We start from the raw sequence: 19,069 nt of genomic DNA, 5'->3' as shown, positions 1-19,069 counted from the left end.
ATCTCTGGTTTAGTCCAAAATTGTGTTGTACATCATCAATTACCTTCCATTTTATAGGTTCATGGCCACCTTCTGGCATAACTCCAACACATAAATATGATCTCTCAGGTCTTCATTGGTGCCAAACCTCTCCACTCCTGGATATAGATATAAAACAGAACAAGCTGTCAGTGGCTATTTTATCTTTTTTATCATCTTATTCCCTTCAGACTTCAATTACTCTTTTTTTTTCAGTCAGGCTGCCAGCAACTCCAAGATTCATTGCTTGTCTGCAAGTGGTCAAGCTGAAATGAGTGCATCTGTGTAAACTGCATTACACACACACCATGTCCACCAGCATGTCATCAATTCTTTCAGCCTTTTCTATCAACCTGACATTCATGCACTGTCAAATTGCTTTTCTTTAAGATCATCAGTACAAATCTCCAGAGAAAGTGAATAGTGAACATCTGTGTCCTGCTTTCCCATCTGCTGCTTTGTAGTCGGGTCTGCTAAAACTAAGTGCTTACAGCATTATTGTGTGTGTGTGTGTGTGTGTGTGTGTGTGTGTGTGTGTGTGTGTGTGTGTGTGTGTGTGTGTGTGTGTGTGTGATGCATATGTTTTTTTGTATACTGGTTAATTCTTCCTCTTATTATTATTATTATTATTAATAATATTATTATGTTTATTGTGTCTTATATATAAGTGCACATTTGTGTTTCCAATGTATTCATTTGGTTGATGATTTTATCTAACATGACTTACAAGTAGAGCATAAACACACTTATTGGATAAAGATCTTAAACATTCTGACAAGATACAAGTGCTTCAAGACTGACCTTCCACAAGCTGAATAGAACAGGGTAAGCCACAACTATATGGGCGCACACACAGTCACTCACACACACACACTTACTGACACTTACTCATCCAGACAAGGGCACAGGGTGAACAACATCTAAACATGAGTTTTGTAAAAAGTGCTGTTTCTATACAGTGCAGCTGTAAAAAAAAATAAAAAATAGTCCCAACAAATCACTCCTGAACTTATGAGAAAAACATCTAAAATGGTTTACTGTATTTCACAAAGGCAGGCTGACTACTGGGATCCTAAAAATAAACTGAATTAACACAATCATCCTGAATCAGCACGATCACATGACACCCACAGAAATTCTGCAATTTGTAAGTGTTCTGAGGTCGAGCTTTAGTTGACCTCGAAACAGTTGACCTAATAGATGTTCTATAAAACATGTCCACATTATAGCGTTTATTATGGTGATAAGGGTCAGGTCAGATAGTAACATGTCTTAGGTCTTGTGGATAAATGCATGATATTCAGTCTACAGTTTCTAATTCATAGAACTGAGCTACTCTGAAATGCTCTGTAACTCAGAAGGTAAAGGATGTTTATGCATGAAGGCTTTATTGATAGCACCAGTACATATCTCAAATCCAAAATAGTGGTGCAGGCAATTATGTATATATGATGAGGCAAACAAAGAATGGAACCAGATAATAATCTAAAAAGCAAACAAAAAAGAAAAAAAAAAAAGGTCTAAGCTAATGGAGATATGAACAATATGCAAAACTCAACAACTAATAAACTGGCAAGACTTTGCAGAACACTATACAGGGAATTGGGGTTTAGAGGTCACATTAGAACTTGCAGAAGTATGAGTGTATAAGCCAGTGGAGATGGGTTGACATCCTGAGCTTTTGATGAACAACATTTGGCTAGAAAGTGCTTAGAAAGTACATGGGTGAATAAATGAATACATCAGGGGAAGTTAAAAGACTAGGCTAGGAAAATGGCAGCTAATGTTGTATAACAAAGTATGGAAAGATAATTAAGGACATTAATACAGACATGCATGGGCAAGTCTCATTTGAGTGAGTCAAATACCTTTTCTAGGAAAGTGTCTGAGTTAGCACATTGTTTTTATTCTCTCAACCAAAAGCCAGCCTTCGGCTTTGACCTGCAGTGTTTTCTTTTTACATTATATGAAAAGATATTATTTGTTTCTGTCTAGAGTTTATTTGTTCCTAGTTTTGTCAGTGTTCCCACATACCCACATGTTCCGGTTTCTGAAAAGGTCATGTCATCCATGCAAGCTAATTAATTCAATAAGTAACAGTCAGTGTGTTTAATGAAGGTGGTGGGATTCAAAATAAATAATGTATGCTATTGGTACATAATATCACTTTTTTTTTGTATGTTGGTAAAATTTCATAATAATCATTAGCTTGGACACATCATCTTTGGTGTAATAAAGGTTTTTCCACTTTCTCACATATTATCTAACTTACAGTAGCTAAATGATGTATGCATGATGTAAATTCTTTTAATAATAATAGTACTTAAGTCATATAATATATCTCCTATATATCTGTCTCTAACAGCAAAAGCACTTTACAATGTAAGGCTTTTCAGAACTGCACCAAAATTTCAGCTGCATCAGTAGTTGTTGGATGTGAAGTGTGAGGCCAAGCGCTGCTTGAGTAATTACCTTAAGAATGTTCGATTGACCTGTCAGCTGATCTGATGGATTTCTGACGTGTCTAAAATTTTGGTTAGCATTCTTGCAGTGTGAGCAGCCTTGGAACTCCATTTCTTGTAGCTGTTGAATTTTTTATTTTTTTATATTTTGCTATTAATTTTTTTAAGGAAATTGTATGTTTCAGTGCAGGGCAACAATGATAATGTTGCAGAGAGTTTAGGGTGAAGCTCTACCAGCAAGATAACTTTTGGCTTCTATGATATCTGTATATATGATATTTCTTTGGCATTGTAACATAGAATAATGAGAAAAATAAAAGGCCAAGCCTGCTCAGACAGACAGAGAGACAGACAGAGAGACAGAAAGACAAACAGATCTAAGTGGACTTAAAGTGAAAGTGCAGTTTAAACATGGTCACCACTGTTAAAAAATTTCGGGGCGTAAAGCGACAGTGCATATAGTGTAGACTCTCACCCAATGATATATTTTAACTTGGGTTATAGCATCACAACAGTAATATTTTTATACATGCAGTGTAAATGTCATCAAATAAGTTGTATTAAATTATAAGTTGTCCATGTATACCCCATTGTAGTTGAGTTCTTGAATCATAATCTGTTGAATGGTTGCTAAACTTAATGTTATAATAACCTGATTAACAACAGGTGATAAACATTTACAGCACTTAAGCAATATTGTATGAGCAACAGAGTTGTTCTGCCATAAACATGAGACTGCTAGTCTCACATCTGTGCTGAAATTCATGTGTGATATTGCTTTTACACAACAGATCCCTAAAGAAATTAGCAATATGGGGGACACAGTATTGCCAAATATTTGATTTCTTTCAGATTATTTTTTGCTCCATTAATGAAAATATTTTCCAAAGAACCAAAACTGAGTAGCTGCCATGCAACATACAGACCAACTGAGAGATAAAGGCAGTGCAGTTACCTTTTTAATGTTTTATTATCTTCAAGAGCAAAACAGAAAGACTGGTGAAATTAATGTTCATAGGTTCTATACGTTTCTGTAAGTGACGATAGGTATCTGTATTGCCTAGTGGACATAATATTAAATGTGCAGCCTGGCATGAATTATTTTTCTTATTACAGCACATTGTGCTGCACATTATTCTTTAACTCAAAAGAATTGGATTTTGTTAAAAAAAAAATTGCTACATTGTGTAAAATGTAATTAAAAGCAGAATGCAATGATTTGCAAATCTAGTAACACAGATAACATATCAAATGTTTAAAACGAAAAAAGGTACCATGCTAATGAAAAGGTCATTTTGAATGCTGCAAGGTCTCAAAATATTTGGGACAGGGCAACAAAAGATTTAAAAAGTAAGTGTTGCTAAAAAAGAAAAAGCTGGAGGGACATTTTGCAACTAATTAGGTTACTTGGAATAAGTCAGTAACATGACATATGATACAAAGAGTATCTTAGCGAGGCAGAATCTCTCAGAAATAAAGATGGGCAGATGTACACTCTTCTTCTTCTTCTTCTTTCGGCTGCTTCCATTAGGGGTCGCCACAGCGGATCATCCATCACCATACTACTCTGTCCTCTACATCTGCCTCTTTCACACCAACTATCTGCATGTCTTCCCTCACCAAATCCATAACCCTCCTCTTTGACCTTCCTCTTTTCCTCCTTGTTCAAACCATAGGGCAGATGTACACTCATCCAAATGACAAGTAAAGGCCTTGCATATTTCAGTAACTAAACATTACAGCTTAATAGTACAAAATGTCCATCATTAAAAGAAAAAATATGACAAAGGGGACCCAGGACTGTTGAGCAGCTAGAATCCTGTATCAGACATAAATGGGACATCATTCCACATCAAAAACCCAAACAAATGGTCTCCTCAGTTCCCAAACATATATGAACTGCTGCTAAAGGAGAGAGGTTGCGGCACAGTGGTAGGCATGGCCCTGTCCTAATTTTTTTTTTTGTTTTAGCTGTGTTGTGGTCATCAAATTTAAATAGTTTTTATTTAATTATTTCAGATATAATTCTTCCTTACTGGTACATTTCCTCAGTTTCCTCATTTTTTTTTAACTTCAGTCCTTCAATTTCTAAATAGGCATATTCATATAATTATGAGGTTATAAAAATTAAATTCTAAATTAATAATCAGATTCTTGATCTTTAGTTGGCCAGAATTAGTTATTTTGTCAAAATGCAAATAGAAGAACTGTCCTGAAGGTCTGTGCCTTGTACCCTGTAAAGATATGATCACCTGAAATTGGCAGTACAGTAATACTAAAATCTCCTTATTGTATTTCTCTGCATGTGCCAATGATAGTTTGGGGGGGAACGAACGCACCATCTGTCACTGCTTGGTAAGGCAATTTGCAGCTACATAATTTCGAACAATAACCTATTCTTGTATTAGTGTTTTCAAACTTTGTATCTTGCCAGATTCACAGGGAAAAACATGAACATGATCAGGACTTACATTTTTCAACTTTTTTAAATAAGTTTGTCTACACATATTTGTCCAAGCACTACTAAACAAATGATACTTTGAAGTGCCTTCAGGTTTAGGCTGGTTGCTGACTACTACTAGCCCACTTCTCTATTAATATGTGCACTATACAGTCCCTTCTCAATTAGCTTCAACATCATTACCAATGACTGTCTTTGAACGCTGTGTAAGATCCCCAGAAGACATACACTGTCTTTGTGTTTACAGTATCGACTTCATACTTTTTTCTTTTTCATTCTTCTGAATTTAGCATGGTGGTAAATTACTACAGAGGATCTATAGCAGATACAGACATTTAGTTTATACAGAAATTGATTCTCTTTCATACCAGCACCTTATCTCAGCATCTTGATTTTATGTTGGAAATTCAGAATATACTATATGCTATCATTGTGTTTGTTTACTCCCCTTTATTTGCTCTCTCTGTCATGTTCTCAAATTTAGAGAGAGATGGTTCTTTTAGTGCTCGGTGCTCCTTTCTCCTTGTTTCTCTCAATTGCCCTTGACTGAGCTCTCCTCTGTCCAGTTTTAATTCACCACGCCTATTCTGTCTGAGCAGGAGGCCAGACTACACACCTCTCTCTCTCTCTCTCTCTCTCGCTCCCTTTCTTCCCCCTTTTTCCATCCCTCTTTTGCCCCTGCTGCACCCCAGCCATGATTCTATTAGTGCCAGTTTCCACGGAAACCTCTCGGTTCCAGGGTCATACCTCCCAGATGGCGACGAGTCGCCCAGAGACACTGGCTGACTGATGCCCCCCAACCACACACACACACACACACACACTTTTCCCTGGTGTCATTGGCAAGTCATGGTAGAAGCTACCTCAGCACTAACCTAACAAAAATTCTGACTAAAGTGTCAAGACTGTCGTAAGCTGCAAGAAAGCCAAGCGAGGCCAAAGCTATTATTTGAGACCTACAGTTTCTGTGCAATGATTTAATAAGCACAATTTTTTGACCATTTGAAAGTGGGAAGCAGAAAATATTTTACCAAAAAAAAAACTTTTCTTAGAATGTATCCAAGTGACATGAAGCCATTTATCTAATTGATTTTTGCCCATATTTGTAATCAGGTAAAGACACCTACAAGTGGATTAATCATTCACACTCTTTGTGCTTGTTGCCCCATTATGTATTCTGCACTGCTGGTTTAGAGGACTTTCCAGGGACACTGCTCATCTTTAAGAAGTCCCATCATGCAACTTTCCATGGTACGAGCTCTCAATGTGAGTGCTTGCATACAGGGGCAAACCTGAAGCATCTTACATGATTGCATACACAAAATGTATGTTTTGTCAAATCAATGTTTTTAAGAGCAGTATAAATAATAAGGCTTTTAGACTTATAATTTGAGACTTGGGTCTATGCTGAGATTGCATCACTCAATTTTTTTTTAAAGATTTTTCCAGTGCACTTGCTTTAAGCTGCAAGTGCCAGTCCACCCAGTTCTAAATGTGTTCTTTTGGACTCAGATCTGTGACTGGAAAGGCCACAGAAGAATAGTAAACTCATTGCCAGCTTTTTGAAATCATTTTGATGAGACCACTGATTTGTAACATGGTTGTATAATTTTTCCAGTCTTCCAGTGTCCAGTTTTGTTGTGCCCCCAGCAGCCTCGGCTTCTGCTCTTGGCTGACAGAACAACTACTCAGGGTGTTGTTTTGCAGTTGTATTACATCCTCCTTAGCACATCTGTTGTGCTTTCTGAGATGTGTTTTTACTCATAACATGCTTAGCTAAAGTGCTTATCTGAGTTCCTGTAGAACCAGTATGGACATTCACTTCTGACCTCTTTCATCAATAAGGCCTTCTGCTGCTCACTGGATGTTGTTTTTTTATTATTACACAATTCTCAGAAAATTCTATAGGCTGTTGTGCAGTAAAATCCCAGGAGAGCAGCACTTATAGTAATACACAAACCAGCCTGCTAGGACCCAGCAATCATGCTACGTCAAAATCAATAAGACCACGTTTATCCCCATTTTGATGGCTGATGTGAAGATTATCCGGAGCTGCTGGCTCGAATCTGCATGATTTCTGCACTGCTGCCACATTATTGGCCAATTAGATAATTACATGAATGTGAAGGTGTACAAAAAACAAAAAACATTATTATGTTATGTTGTGTGTGTGTGTGTGTGTGTGTGTGTGTGTGTGTGTGTGTGTGTGTGTGTGCGCAATTATGGTCATATAATTAACTTGTGTCCTAACATTTGCATTCCATTTATGACGGTCATGAAATTTCCTTTCTGCTTCTTCTTGCTGTCATAATCTGTTATGATAAAACCCATTTGCGGAGTAACAGATGTTGGAGAATAAATTCATTATTTCTGAGGATCAAAAAATTTTTTTTGAATACTGTAAAAATCACCCAAATGAAACATTTAATGTATCAGAATTAACTGCCTAGAAAGCACCACATATCCTTTTCCTTTCTGGACTAGTCCACATGTTCATATTACAGTCATCTTGTAGGATATTATATTAAAGGTACATGTTTTAGTTTGTAAAATGTTTATAGTTTTTTCCTGCCTAAAAATGTGCTTCACCCCTGGTGGAAGTAAGGAGAGTTGCTCAGTTCTGCTTTAAACTTTACTTCAAAGATAACCAATATATCATAACTTTCAAAACAAGGACTGGCGTTAGTTTTATCATAGCTCGCAGGCATATATTTATCTCCCCATTATTAATGGTCTTTAAAATCGATCAACTTTACCTTTAGATGTATTAATAAAATAAATATTAATTAAAGGAATGAATTGTACTTGAAGTGATCAATGTTGGAAGATCTTTTTTTCTCCTACCACTGGTTTTACTTACAATTCATGTAATTAACTGAACAATCTGAGCAAGATGAACAACAACCAACAGGCCTCTAGCTGATCACTAGTCAAGTAATCCAATAGAAGCCTGTTTATGGTTTCTGTTGTCTGAACATGTTCAAACAACACCGATCGTGTTACTCTGCTTGAAATAAAATCAATACACAGAACTTGCACACTATTTTCTGTAATTAAAGTGACCATATACAAACAAAATGAGATTATCTACAAGCAACACACGTCTCTGTCTCTAAATTTCTACACTGTGTGCAGTATAAACTGGTATAAGCTGCTGAAGTTTTGATGGAAAACATTTATATGAATTTGATTAAGCTTATGATTATCAGCTGATAAAATAATTAATAAATGATTAGGATTGCGTTTATAAAGAAATAGATTCTATTTGCTCAAATAGACAACTGTTAAACACATCGACCAATTTAATGATCTGTAACAGAAATTGTTACTATAAATTATACCATGAAATCCATTAGCTAAATGAAAGTGGTGGCAGTAAAAATATAAAAACAAAATGTGTTGAATTATTTGTATTTCTGTTAAAACCTCATTTGTCATCAACACTAATATGTTTGTGTGTGTGCGTTAGTGTAATGTAATGTCGGGCAACTATTAGTTCTGAGGAATCCATTGATCTAGAGCTTTTCTTACCAGAAATATATTTTCATTTTAGTGTTTGTCAGAATGACTGATGGAGGATGCTCCATTACCAGGCATGGTCCTGTGGCAGATGGCATATAACATATTATTTTGCTTTTTTCTGCTCATTTACTCAGTGCCTTTTATATATTATTGTTTCCTCCTGGATGAAGGTCAATAAAAAAAAGCAATGCAGACTTTCCTCCATGCCAGATGAAAATGGTCTCTGAGTAATTCCAAATATCATCACACAGAGTTACTTTGAAAAGTGCAGAAGAGTGCACATCACCCCCTGACTTATCCCTAGTTACAGCTGTAATGCTCGGAGACAAAAGTGAATTTCAGCCTTATTTTAAATCTGTGAGTTGTCATTCCTAGAAGACAGACATGCAGTTATCTCAAGGTACAAGAATTTCTTTTTCACTTTCTATTTATTCTAACACTGTCTTCTATGATGACATAATTCATTGCTCTTCACGGCTCAATATTTAGTAAAAGATCATTGTATTCGCACTGCATAAGAAATGAGCTTTCAAATATTGCCATGCTCTTCTAAAACAAATTACTATTAAATGATGCATGTAGACGGTTCGACAGCTCTCACATACAGAATAAAATGGCATGAATAAATTTTTTGATTGATATGGTGCAAATCATCTTGATAATTGCTGCTCATTATCGTCATGCAGGCATTACTTTGTAGAAATTGTTCTGCCTTCACTTCTATGAGAATCAAATGTAGAAAGGTTACATAATGTGGTAAATAGGGCTGATAAATGCTTATTATTATTATTATTATTATTATTATTATTATTATTATTATTATTATTATTATTATTATTATTAATAAAAAAATCATAATTTGTTTGTGTGCTTATTTTGCTGTTGCTGTTATTGCATATCTCTTAGTGGCAATCTGTACATGCACTAAATGGACAAAAGTTAGTTGTGGACAAATGACCACAATGATTCATGAGGTTTTTAAACATCTAATTCCACATTTAATCATCATTCTCTTTTAACATAACCTCCACTCTTCTGGGAAGATGTTCCAGTAGATTTTGATGTGTGGTTGTAGAGGTGTTTTCATTCAACCACAACGGCTTAGTAATGTAAAGGACTGATTTAGGATGAGGAGGCCATGGGAGTCAGTCAGTGTTCCAATTCATCCAAAAGGTGTTCAATGGGGTAAGAATGAGAGTTCTATAGCAGTCCACTCCAACCCATGTCAAATATAATGCTACCCAATCCAAAGACATCTTATATAATTGCATGCCTTGTTTGTGGTAACAGTTTGGGGAAGAACCATATATGGCTGGTGTCCACATATAGCTTAGGTGTCCCAAAACCTTATATTTAATATAGTGTACAGTACTTAAATCTTACAACTTTTATCCTAAACATACTTTTTTATGATGCATTTATAATATGATAAATATTATACATATTTATCCATAACAGTATGTAACTTATCTGAATTTTGTGTTGGTAATTTGTAGATTTTTTTTTTTTTTTTTGGAAGGAATAAACCACAGCAGTGTGTGTGCTGTTATGGGGAAATATTCAGCAACAGAGTGTTGTGTTGCATCCCAAATCAAAGCAGAGCTACTATTACCACACCGAGTTTGTATTCACTTATCTTTTAATAACTGCAAATGTTCTCTTGTTTTATTTCTCATATACCACAGCAAATTGCCATTAGAAAATTAATAAAAGAACATTGTAGAATTCATTCATTAATAGTTAATTGATGTGGAACATTCACAGGTTTGTTCATTTATAGTATACCAGCTATAAATAGTCTTTCGTTTTCCCCTATCTAGAAGATTAATAATCAAAAAGCACCAAAATCGCCTAGAAAAGCTCACCACCATCAATCCTTAAGAATGTATGTAAAAATAAAAAAAATAAAATACAGATTTGACTTTTCCATCACTAATAAAAAAAAAAAAAAAGCATCTTCTTATAGAAAACTTCAAGGAAATGTAAACCTGTGGTACTACAGAAATGATCAAATATAGCAAAAGAAGTGCATTAATATAAACCTTTGAGAAGAAAATGTTATCAGAGCTGCAATGATAGAATATGACTCAACTTTCTGACCAACCCAAATCAAGCAAGTAAGTAAGACAGTAATGAAGTGATAAAGAATGGAGAGTGGGCAATGCACATTGGACAGGGCCAGGTGTTTACAGAGAGCTGATTATCACAATATAACAGGAAATAATTTTGCTTCTATATCCTTTAGTAGGTAACAGCTAAGATTTGCAAAGGAACCGGTTGTTCTGTCGGCTGCACGCTTGAGCATGATGGTGTCATCAATGCAAATCGAATTGATCCAATCTAATTGCCCAGTCTAATATTCCTTCTCCTCCGAAATGCATTTCCCAGAGCTGCCCTGCCTCCAGTTACAGCACTGACAGCTCCACCAAAATAACCTTCACCACGTACATCTTACTACGCTGCTGTGTTGTGTTTTAACTGCTATTACATGCCGTTTCTTCTGGATTAATTCATAGCCAGATTTAATGCATAACCTGGCTGAATAATCAGGGCCTGAGTTGTCTCAGCAGCCCACTACAGATCACTCCATTAGGGACAATTACCTGTGCAAAATTTGCCAATCATGAATCATTCAGAGAGAGAGAGAGAGATATGGACAGAACGAGACGAAGAAGTTTGAGATTAATATGATGAGTAATACAAGAACTTTTTTCACTGGCTATATACACTAAACCCCTTGACAAGATGTGGGTGAGGTTGATGCTTCTGTAGAGGACAATGAAGAGGCTTACAGATCTCGTTTGAAAATGCTTAGTGCATTATTCACCAAGTTCAATATATTCCAAAATAATTTCCTCTGAACTACTTTCCAAAGAAGTCTTTGTGACTGAGAAATTATCACTTAAAATCTAAAGCTTTCAGTCTTGGAAGGCGCAATATTTTCAAACTCAATATTACTATGCAACCGCCATGCAATGCCTAACATTTTATTTTATTTATAAACATGATTTTCAGTGTTTGTCATTTTTATCTGCTGAAAATTGAAAATTTTGCTGAAAAGGGCAAAAATACGGCAGTTATATTTTAATATTCAAGAATGCCTAATCTTTGATACCTGAAGAAATCGCTGCCAATTTTGCGATTGTTTCCACATAAACGGTCTACAGAAAGAAAATAGAAACTGTGCTCTTACATGTTATGCCATTATTACATTCTTAATGTGTAAATGTTAATATGTGTGCAAAAAACAGTGTGCTGGTGTGATTTATTATGATTCACATGGCAAAAAAATAATAATTTTAGACAGCATGTTTATATTTCACTAATTTGAAGTCAGTTAGGACCTCATATGTATTCATGTTAGTGCAGAGCGGTGCTGTCTGGTGTCAGCATAGTGCTGTGACAGTGCATGTGGTAGCAGTAATTTCATCATTTTATTGTTAATGCTGCAACTGGTATGTGCTGTGTGGTGTGTGCATGCTGATGAGAGGACATGTATGAGCATACCAGAGTTATTGATTATGGATCAGCTCTCAAAGGGAGATCAGGTTAAACCTGGTATAATCTGTTGAACAGATACATTTGTTAACTGGATATCTGTGGAGCATTAAGTAACTGGATTATTTTAAATACTGACTAATGGCATTCTGTGAAAATTGCAAGTGGGTAATTAAAACAGTCTGTAGAAGCGCTGCCATGCACTTGATTTTCCTCTCTTCAGACAATCCCTGTTATCCATAAAGCAATTAAACTTTTTTGTTTTTCTTTGTTTCATTTTCACTGAATTGTACACAAGATTACTTTTAAGAACCTCACAAAAATGTCTTAAAATTGCCTTCAAAGATTGGCTATAATACAATACCCCCTGAATACTATCCTAGCCCTTATTGGTACTGCAAATGTTTTTGTAAGATAGAAGACCTTGAAGGTTCAATATAAATCCTTAAAATAACCCTTTCAAAGAAAATGATTTGCACTATCATTGGATTATTGCTAACTCAAACCTCCAACAATGCCACAAACATCCATGACTGGTAGTCTAGAGAGCAACACTGTCTATGGCTGAGTGACACAAGTCAATCATGGAAATCATATTGAAGAGGACAGATAGAGCTTCCTCCACCTTTCACCTTATTCATTTAGTAGTATGGTCTGGGAAAACTGGGTTAGAATTAGGAAGTAGGATAACTGGGGGAAAATGTTGTGGTTTTAAACCTTAAACCATTTTATGAATGATTTTTTATTTGGTTGGTTGGATAAGTCCAATCACACTGTCAGGGAATGTTTGTATATTTATGTATCCATGTGTGTGTCGGTTTTTGATTCATGTCCTGTCTTCATGTCTTCCTTCACATGTCCTTTGGTTTGCTCCTTGATTATTTTGTGTCTCAGTTGCACGCCGCAGTATTACATTCAAGCTGTCTGTGCTGAAACAAAAATTGGCATAGGCATTCACAGGAAAGTTGCCTGAATGTCATGGTTACCTATAAGAAGTAGAGCGAGGATGGACAAAAGCTGGTAAACCTGGTAGGCCTCAATTATTATTTGACTTAGCAACTAATTAGCTTATACCTAATAGCAAGAAAAGTCAAATCAATGTTTTAGTGTTATCAAGGTTATTATGGATAGATAATCTTACACATTGTTAAATAATGATTTGAGAATAAAAGGATGGAAAAGTAGGAATACATCATCCATCTTTTCTCCCTCTGACAAAACTCCAAGTAGCACCAATATGCAACCCTTAAAGTTTTGTAAAATAAACAGTTACTGTACCCTTCTGTACTTTAGAGGTCATCTGCAGGAAGGTTTTTTTGTGTCTGGATTAGAAAAAAATGAGTCCTCCAATCAAGTGGCATCCTGCTGTGCACGTCTGGCATTTCCTGAGTTGTAACTTAAAGAACCACTGGTGAAACATAAAACTGAGGATATCTCTTCTGCTTTACCTTGAAGGTCCCACTGTTTCAGTACGGATAGTTTTTTTTTATATATATGGATTGAATATGACAGTGACCGGCCCTTCATTCACATTATGTACACTAATGCAATTTCTTCTTTCAGTCACATCCTTTGTTTCCACCCTCCATCTTTAAATCAATATTTAAGAGAAAGGTGGACTACACGGTCTGCGCTGTGTATCTCTGGGGAACAGCAGGGTAGTATGGATATCTGTTTTGCACTGGGTTTTAAAAACTGGGATCAGACTATATAGAGCACTGGCACTAAATCAATGACTTATCCACAACCTCAGTCAGCCAGAGGAGAACAATGCATTTCTGTCAAATGATTGTCTAGAAGCCCCTCATCAACTCTCCTATTTAATTTAATTGAAATGATTTCAAGACTCCTGCTCTTTAAATATATAGGAAATATTATAAAGATATAATTATATTTATTTATGTATTTTGTATTTATCTCCTTTCCTCCTTCATGCTTCATGTTTAGTCCTTCTGTCTTTCATGGCATTCATATTTTATTCATATATTTTTTTTTGTATTTGTTTCCTCTCTAACAGGTGATATTGATAATAAGCATTTTATTTATTTACTTATTAATTAATTAATTAATTTATATTTCCAATATTCATTTTCAGTTATTTTCATTAATTTAACAGTATTTTGCAGAAAAGGATGTGCCAAAAGCTTAAATTACAATATGTGACTTTTATCATTATAGGTTGTATATCTGGAAACAACCCACAATGCACATCTCTGTTCCAATGTCACACAGTCATTAATATTAATTAATTTACCTGAAAAACATAATCTATGGAAATAGCCTGAGGATGTAATTTTTTTTTTTATATCTTGGAATAGATGCCATATTTGCAATTATCTGACTCACTTCATAAATCTGCAAGACCCATAACACACACACTCTCTCTCTCTCTCTCTCTCTCTCTCTCTCTCTTCCACCCCCATCCCCCTCTCTCTCTCTCTCTCCTAGGCACACCATACAGCAACAAACCAATAAAGTCATTACAAGCACAAGTCAACTTATCAAACAGCTCTCTGACATCATCAGCGGCTCCTCTCGGGTAAAATATTTATTTTGTTCCTCTGACTTGTGTATCTCTATAGTTCTCCCTCAGACCTTACATATAATACCCCATGGAATGACATTCTAGACATGGCTAGTGTCTAATTTAGACATGGACTGTCTGGGATTTTAGTGACGAATCAGCAGCAGCGCATAATTTGTGTCTAGGTTAAGGTTTTGCGTCAATACATTCTTAATAAAGTATGAAATGAGTGGATTGAGGCTATTAACATACAATAATGAGGAAGACTGCAATGGGCCAGCAGCCAAGTAAATGATGTAACTGTTAAATATGACAGATGTATTATTAAATGTCTATTTTTTGCAGTAACTGATTAGTTTTCTCTCGACAGCAAGACCGGCTGCGTCTGACGAGGCTGAAGACAGAGCTGTCAGACTCTGTGCAGCGTTATGGTGACCTGCAGAAGGTGAGAGTATTGCTAAAGCTCGTTTTTCCCCACACACATAGTAAAAGGACATAATTTCTTTCTGTTCATTTTATAAAATATATATACAGACCAACCATAAAATTAAAACCACTGACAGGTGACGTGAAATGCATTGATTATCTCTAACAATGGCACCTGTCAGGGACTGGGGTATTTTAGGCAGCACATGAACAGTCAGTTTTTGAAGTTGAAGAGTTGGAAGAAAAAAAAAATGGGACAGCGTAAGAATCTGAGTGACTTTGATAAGGGACAAATTGTGATGGTTGAACGGCTGGGTTAGAGCATCTCTGAAATGGCAGGTGTTGTGGGGTGTTCCCAGTATGCAGAGGTTAGTACCTTTCTAAGGCATATTAATCCATGTGCAGTACAATGCTAGCTCATCTCAGCTATGAAGCCAGTAAAGGCAGTGTGATACTTTGGGCAATGTTCTGCTAAGAAGCCTTTAGTCTTGGCATGCATGTGTTTATTACTTAGACACAAACCACTGACCTAAACATTGTTGCAGAATAATCTTCCTCTTCATGCCCACAGAATTCCCTAATGTGCCACACTGAAAAATAGTTCAGTAATGTTTTAAGGAACATGACAAATAGTTTAAGTTGTCAACTTGGCCTCTAAATTCCCCAGATAATAAGACTATAAAAAAAAAAAAAAAAAAAAAAAAAAAACATTCTGTGGGGTTTCTAATTTCCACCTCCAACGTAAACTACTTAAAGGATCTGATGTTAACATTTTGCTGCCAGTTACCACAGCACACCTTCAGAGGTCTTGTGGAGTCCATGCCTTGATGGGTATGAGCAGTTTTGGTGGCACAAGGGGGATTTACACTCTATTAGGCAGGTGGTTTTACTGTAACAACTGTGAAAGTAATACACACAAGAGATTTCATTTAGGGTTAAAGAATTAATGTTTAAATTGTATTTTAGTTGGGTTCATTCAGTCTTTATATCTATCATTTTCTTTCCCATTAGAAAATTGCAGACCGTTCAAGGGCCTTGCTTCCTCCAGCACAAAAAGACAGAAAACAGGTGAGTGACTCCAGTGATGCAGTAAGGGGGTGGATGGAGGGTAGTGATGGGGGGTTAGGTTTGTTTTATAGGGCCCTGAAGAGACTAAGTCTTTAAAAGATCATAAAGAAGAAAAAATAATTTCTGGAAGTATTCTAAAATTTACATTGTTCAATTGTTGAATATTATTTAAAAAGTAGTTTTAGATCCAGTACTCGAAGCATTTTATATTTTATTTAGATTTTGTATTATAGTCTAAAAACTGTTGGCCTACTAGAGTTTACTTTTTTTTTAAAAGATTAAAAAACATATATCAGGAAAATATGACAAGGAAAAATAAAATTGACAAAGACTGGATGTCACCAAGTATCTCTGATGGATTGAGGTGGGTCAAGCTACAATATACTGAAGCTTTTAATAGAAAAGAAGCTTATGCTATAGTAACCTAATTTGTCACATGGAATTGGTTTGATGGCGCTGTCTAAACAAAACCCTATGTGCTACTGGGTTATGTTAGCATTTTGCATGTTTTTTTTTTCTTCATAAATCAATAATAGAGCATAACCTCTATTTTTGTGTTCAAATGTCATGTTCACAAGAAAGTAACAGTAAAGCACAAAGTGCTGCTGAGGACATTCAATAGCCTCCCTGTGTATCTTTCATCCTGGCTATGAATGACTGTAAAATCAGTATATCTCCATTACTCATTGTTCATTAGGAACACTTGTGTAGCGGCTCATTCATATAATTATCTCATCATCCCACAGCATCCAGTTGCAGCGTTGCAATTTTGATACAGGTCAAGAGCTTCTCTTAATTTTTCAGTATGATCTTAATTACTTTGAGAGTGGCATTGTTATTGGTGCCAGATGGTCAAATTTCAGTATTTCACAGATTCATACACAGATTTAGAAGTTTACCGATAATGGTGCAAAAAAACAACCACCACAAAACCCCAATTCTTCTGCATGAAGATTGGGCTCGCGGGAAGGCTACAGTAACTCAAAAAACACACTTTATATCCATGGTGGGCAAACAGGCTTCTCTGATTGCACAACACTTAGAACCTTGAGATGGATAGGGTACAGGAGGCCATGTTAGGTTTCACTGCTTTCAGCCAAAGCAGGAACCTGAGGCTACAATAGACACACATTCATCAGTGTAGTAAAGATTGGAAAGATTCCACTTTATCTTTTTCCAATCTTTAACAGTCCTGTTTCAGTAAAGCTTTGCCCATTCTAACCTTAGATTCTTATTAATGAGTGGTTTCATGGCAAATCCTCTTGCTACCATGCTTTCTGCAATTTCAGTGGTAGACAGTAAGGAGGTATTTGTACTGTAATTTATTACTGAACTTAAGTATATTTTTCAAGTATCTGTACTTTGAGTATTTTTATTTTCGAAGCCATGTACTTTTACTGTACAATATAATGTACAATATATTAATTTCAAAAAAACTTTTATTTTCTCACTAAGTGAATACATAAAATGTGTTAAATGAGAACCTGTTGTAATAACACAACTAAAACCCCATAGTTTCCCAAGATGTTTAGTAGAATAAAGCCACCGTCAATGTGTCTCTGTATCAATAGAGAAATTCTTTCCTTAAAAATGTATAATGAGCAGGACATTAGACCACTGAAGTGCAGAAATTATTTACTTTTAATGCTTAAGAGCATTCAGAAGCAAGTACTGTTCTACTTTTACTACAAGTAGTAATGCGAAACGAGCATATATTTAAACAGGGTATTTGCACTTTTTACTTAAGCACTGGAATGGTGTAAATATCTGGCCAGCTTTAATTGCACAAGCCTCAGTAAATTCAGTAGAATAAGCAATCAGCAACACCTTCTCGTCATGCTTTCTGTGTGCTGACGCTCCACTTTCCACGCAAGCATCATTTAAATGTATATCTACAAAAAGTGAGGTATATTTAGAACACAAGCAGAGTTTCGTGCCGCAGTTTTTTACGAGTTTTTTTTTTTTGTTTTGTTTAATGGAATGCATCCTAACTGTGAGAATGGATGCAAAAAATTGAATGCTTATGTAGAGTCAAACACAGCTCAACACTTTTGTAGTAACAACACATCCAGGTTATGCCGTATCGTTTGAATAATTCTGTATCGGAGATTAGCATGAATAAGACGGAAGAAAATACCTTTTGTAAGTGGCCACAAAACTGACAACCCTTGTTTTTTTTAAGTGCATGAGAACTGACATTCATAAGGTCAGATCCCTTCAAGCGTGACATCTAGTTGATATTGCATACTGCCATAGGATGCCAGAGTGACATGAAAGCATTTTTGACTCGGATGTCACTCCAAATTGCACATCAGAATTCCTCAACTGTCATACACCTGTAACGGTGACATGGCAGCACACAGATACAGATCTACACTCTCATCTAGACACCCTCCTCCCCCCCAGTCCACTTATTTTCCTATTCACTTCACATGCTGCCTGAGCAGTGCCTGGAGTTGTTGCTTTCATGTGCAGTTCTGTCACTTGTAGCTGCTTCCTTGATGGTTTTGTCTCTGTTGACAGTTCACCTTAGACACTTCCAGCACCATGAACCATCAAACAGGATAGGTATTTGTATTACAATACGAACGCAAAGTTCACAAGCAAAACAAGTGGTGCTGTTTAAGGCCACAGGTAGAGTGGGTTGTATAGAGTCAGATACTATTCGAGCTTTGTCTGATTGCCGAGCTCCCTCTGAGACTCATTTTTTTGCAGATCAAAGATGAAAGTGGTTGTGTATCAGTGCAGACAATCTCGGAGTGCATCATAAAACCGAATTTCCAATTTGTACAAAATCATTTCTGCAGGAAAGGTTTTTAGTTTTGTTCAGTAAACCACCATACAAGTTTTCCTAAAAATATACACGCTTCGATTTTTCTTTTTCTTCTTTTTCTTTTTTGTTCTGTCCTGCTCTTATACTGGATCTTAGTGCAGTGGAATCAAACAGATACCTAAATTTAGCATATTGTATGTTGATGTATGTGTGTGTGTTCCATTTTAGAATGGGGACCTAATTATTATATTATCTCTGAGATTTTAATCAAGCTGGAAGCGATCCACCAAGCAGAAGAGAAAATCATTCTAGGAAAC

The 19,069-nt window shown here is 35.9% G+C and overlaps 1 protein-coding gene across 2 annotated transcripts in view; it reads left to right on the top strand.

Moving 5' to 3' along the window:
* Positions 1–19,069, top strand: part of tsnare1 (T-SNARE Domain Containing 1) — a 136,565-nt gene that overhangs the window by 61,257 nt on the left and 56,239 nt on the right. For both annotated transcript variants that reach the window (XM_046848242.1, XM_046848243.1), the window contains exons 6-8: positions 14,410–14,500; positions 14,856–14,930; positions 15,923–15,979. In XM_046848242.1, coding sequence (XP_046704198.1) covers positions 14,410–14,500; positions 14,856–14,930; positions 15,923–15,979 — 223 coding nt within the window. The remainder of the gene's footprint in view (positions 1–14,409; positions 14,501–14,855; positions 14,931–15,922; positions 15,980–19,069) is intronic.

This window comes from Silurus meridionalis, chromosome 4 (genome assembly GCF_014805685.1).
Source record: "Silurus meridionalis isolate SWU-2019-XX chromosome 4, ASM1480568v1, whole genome shotgun sequence".
Lineage (NCBI taxonomy): Eukaryota > Metazoa > Chordata > Actinopteri > Siluriformes > Siluridae > Silurus > Silurus meridionalis.
The sequence above is the reverse complement of the archived record's forward strand: the minus strand, read 5'-3'. Positions and strand labels throughout refer to the sequence as shown.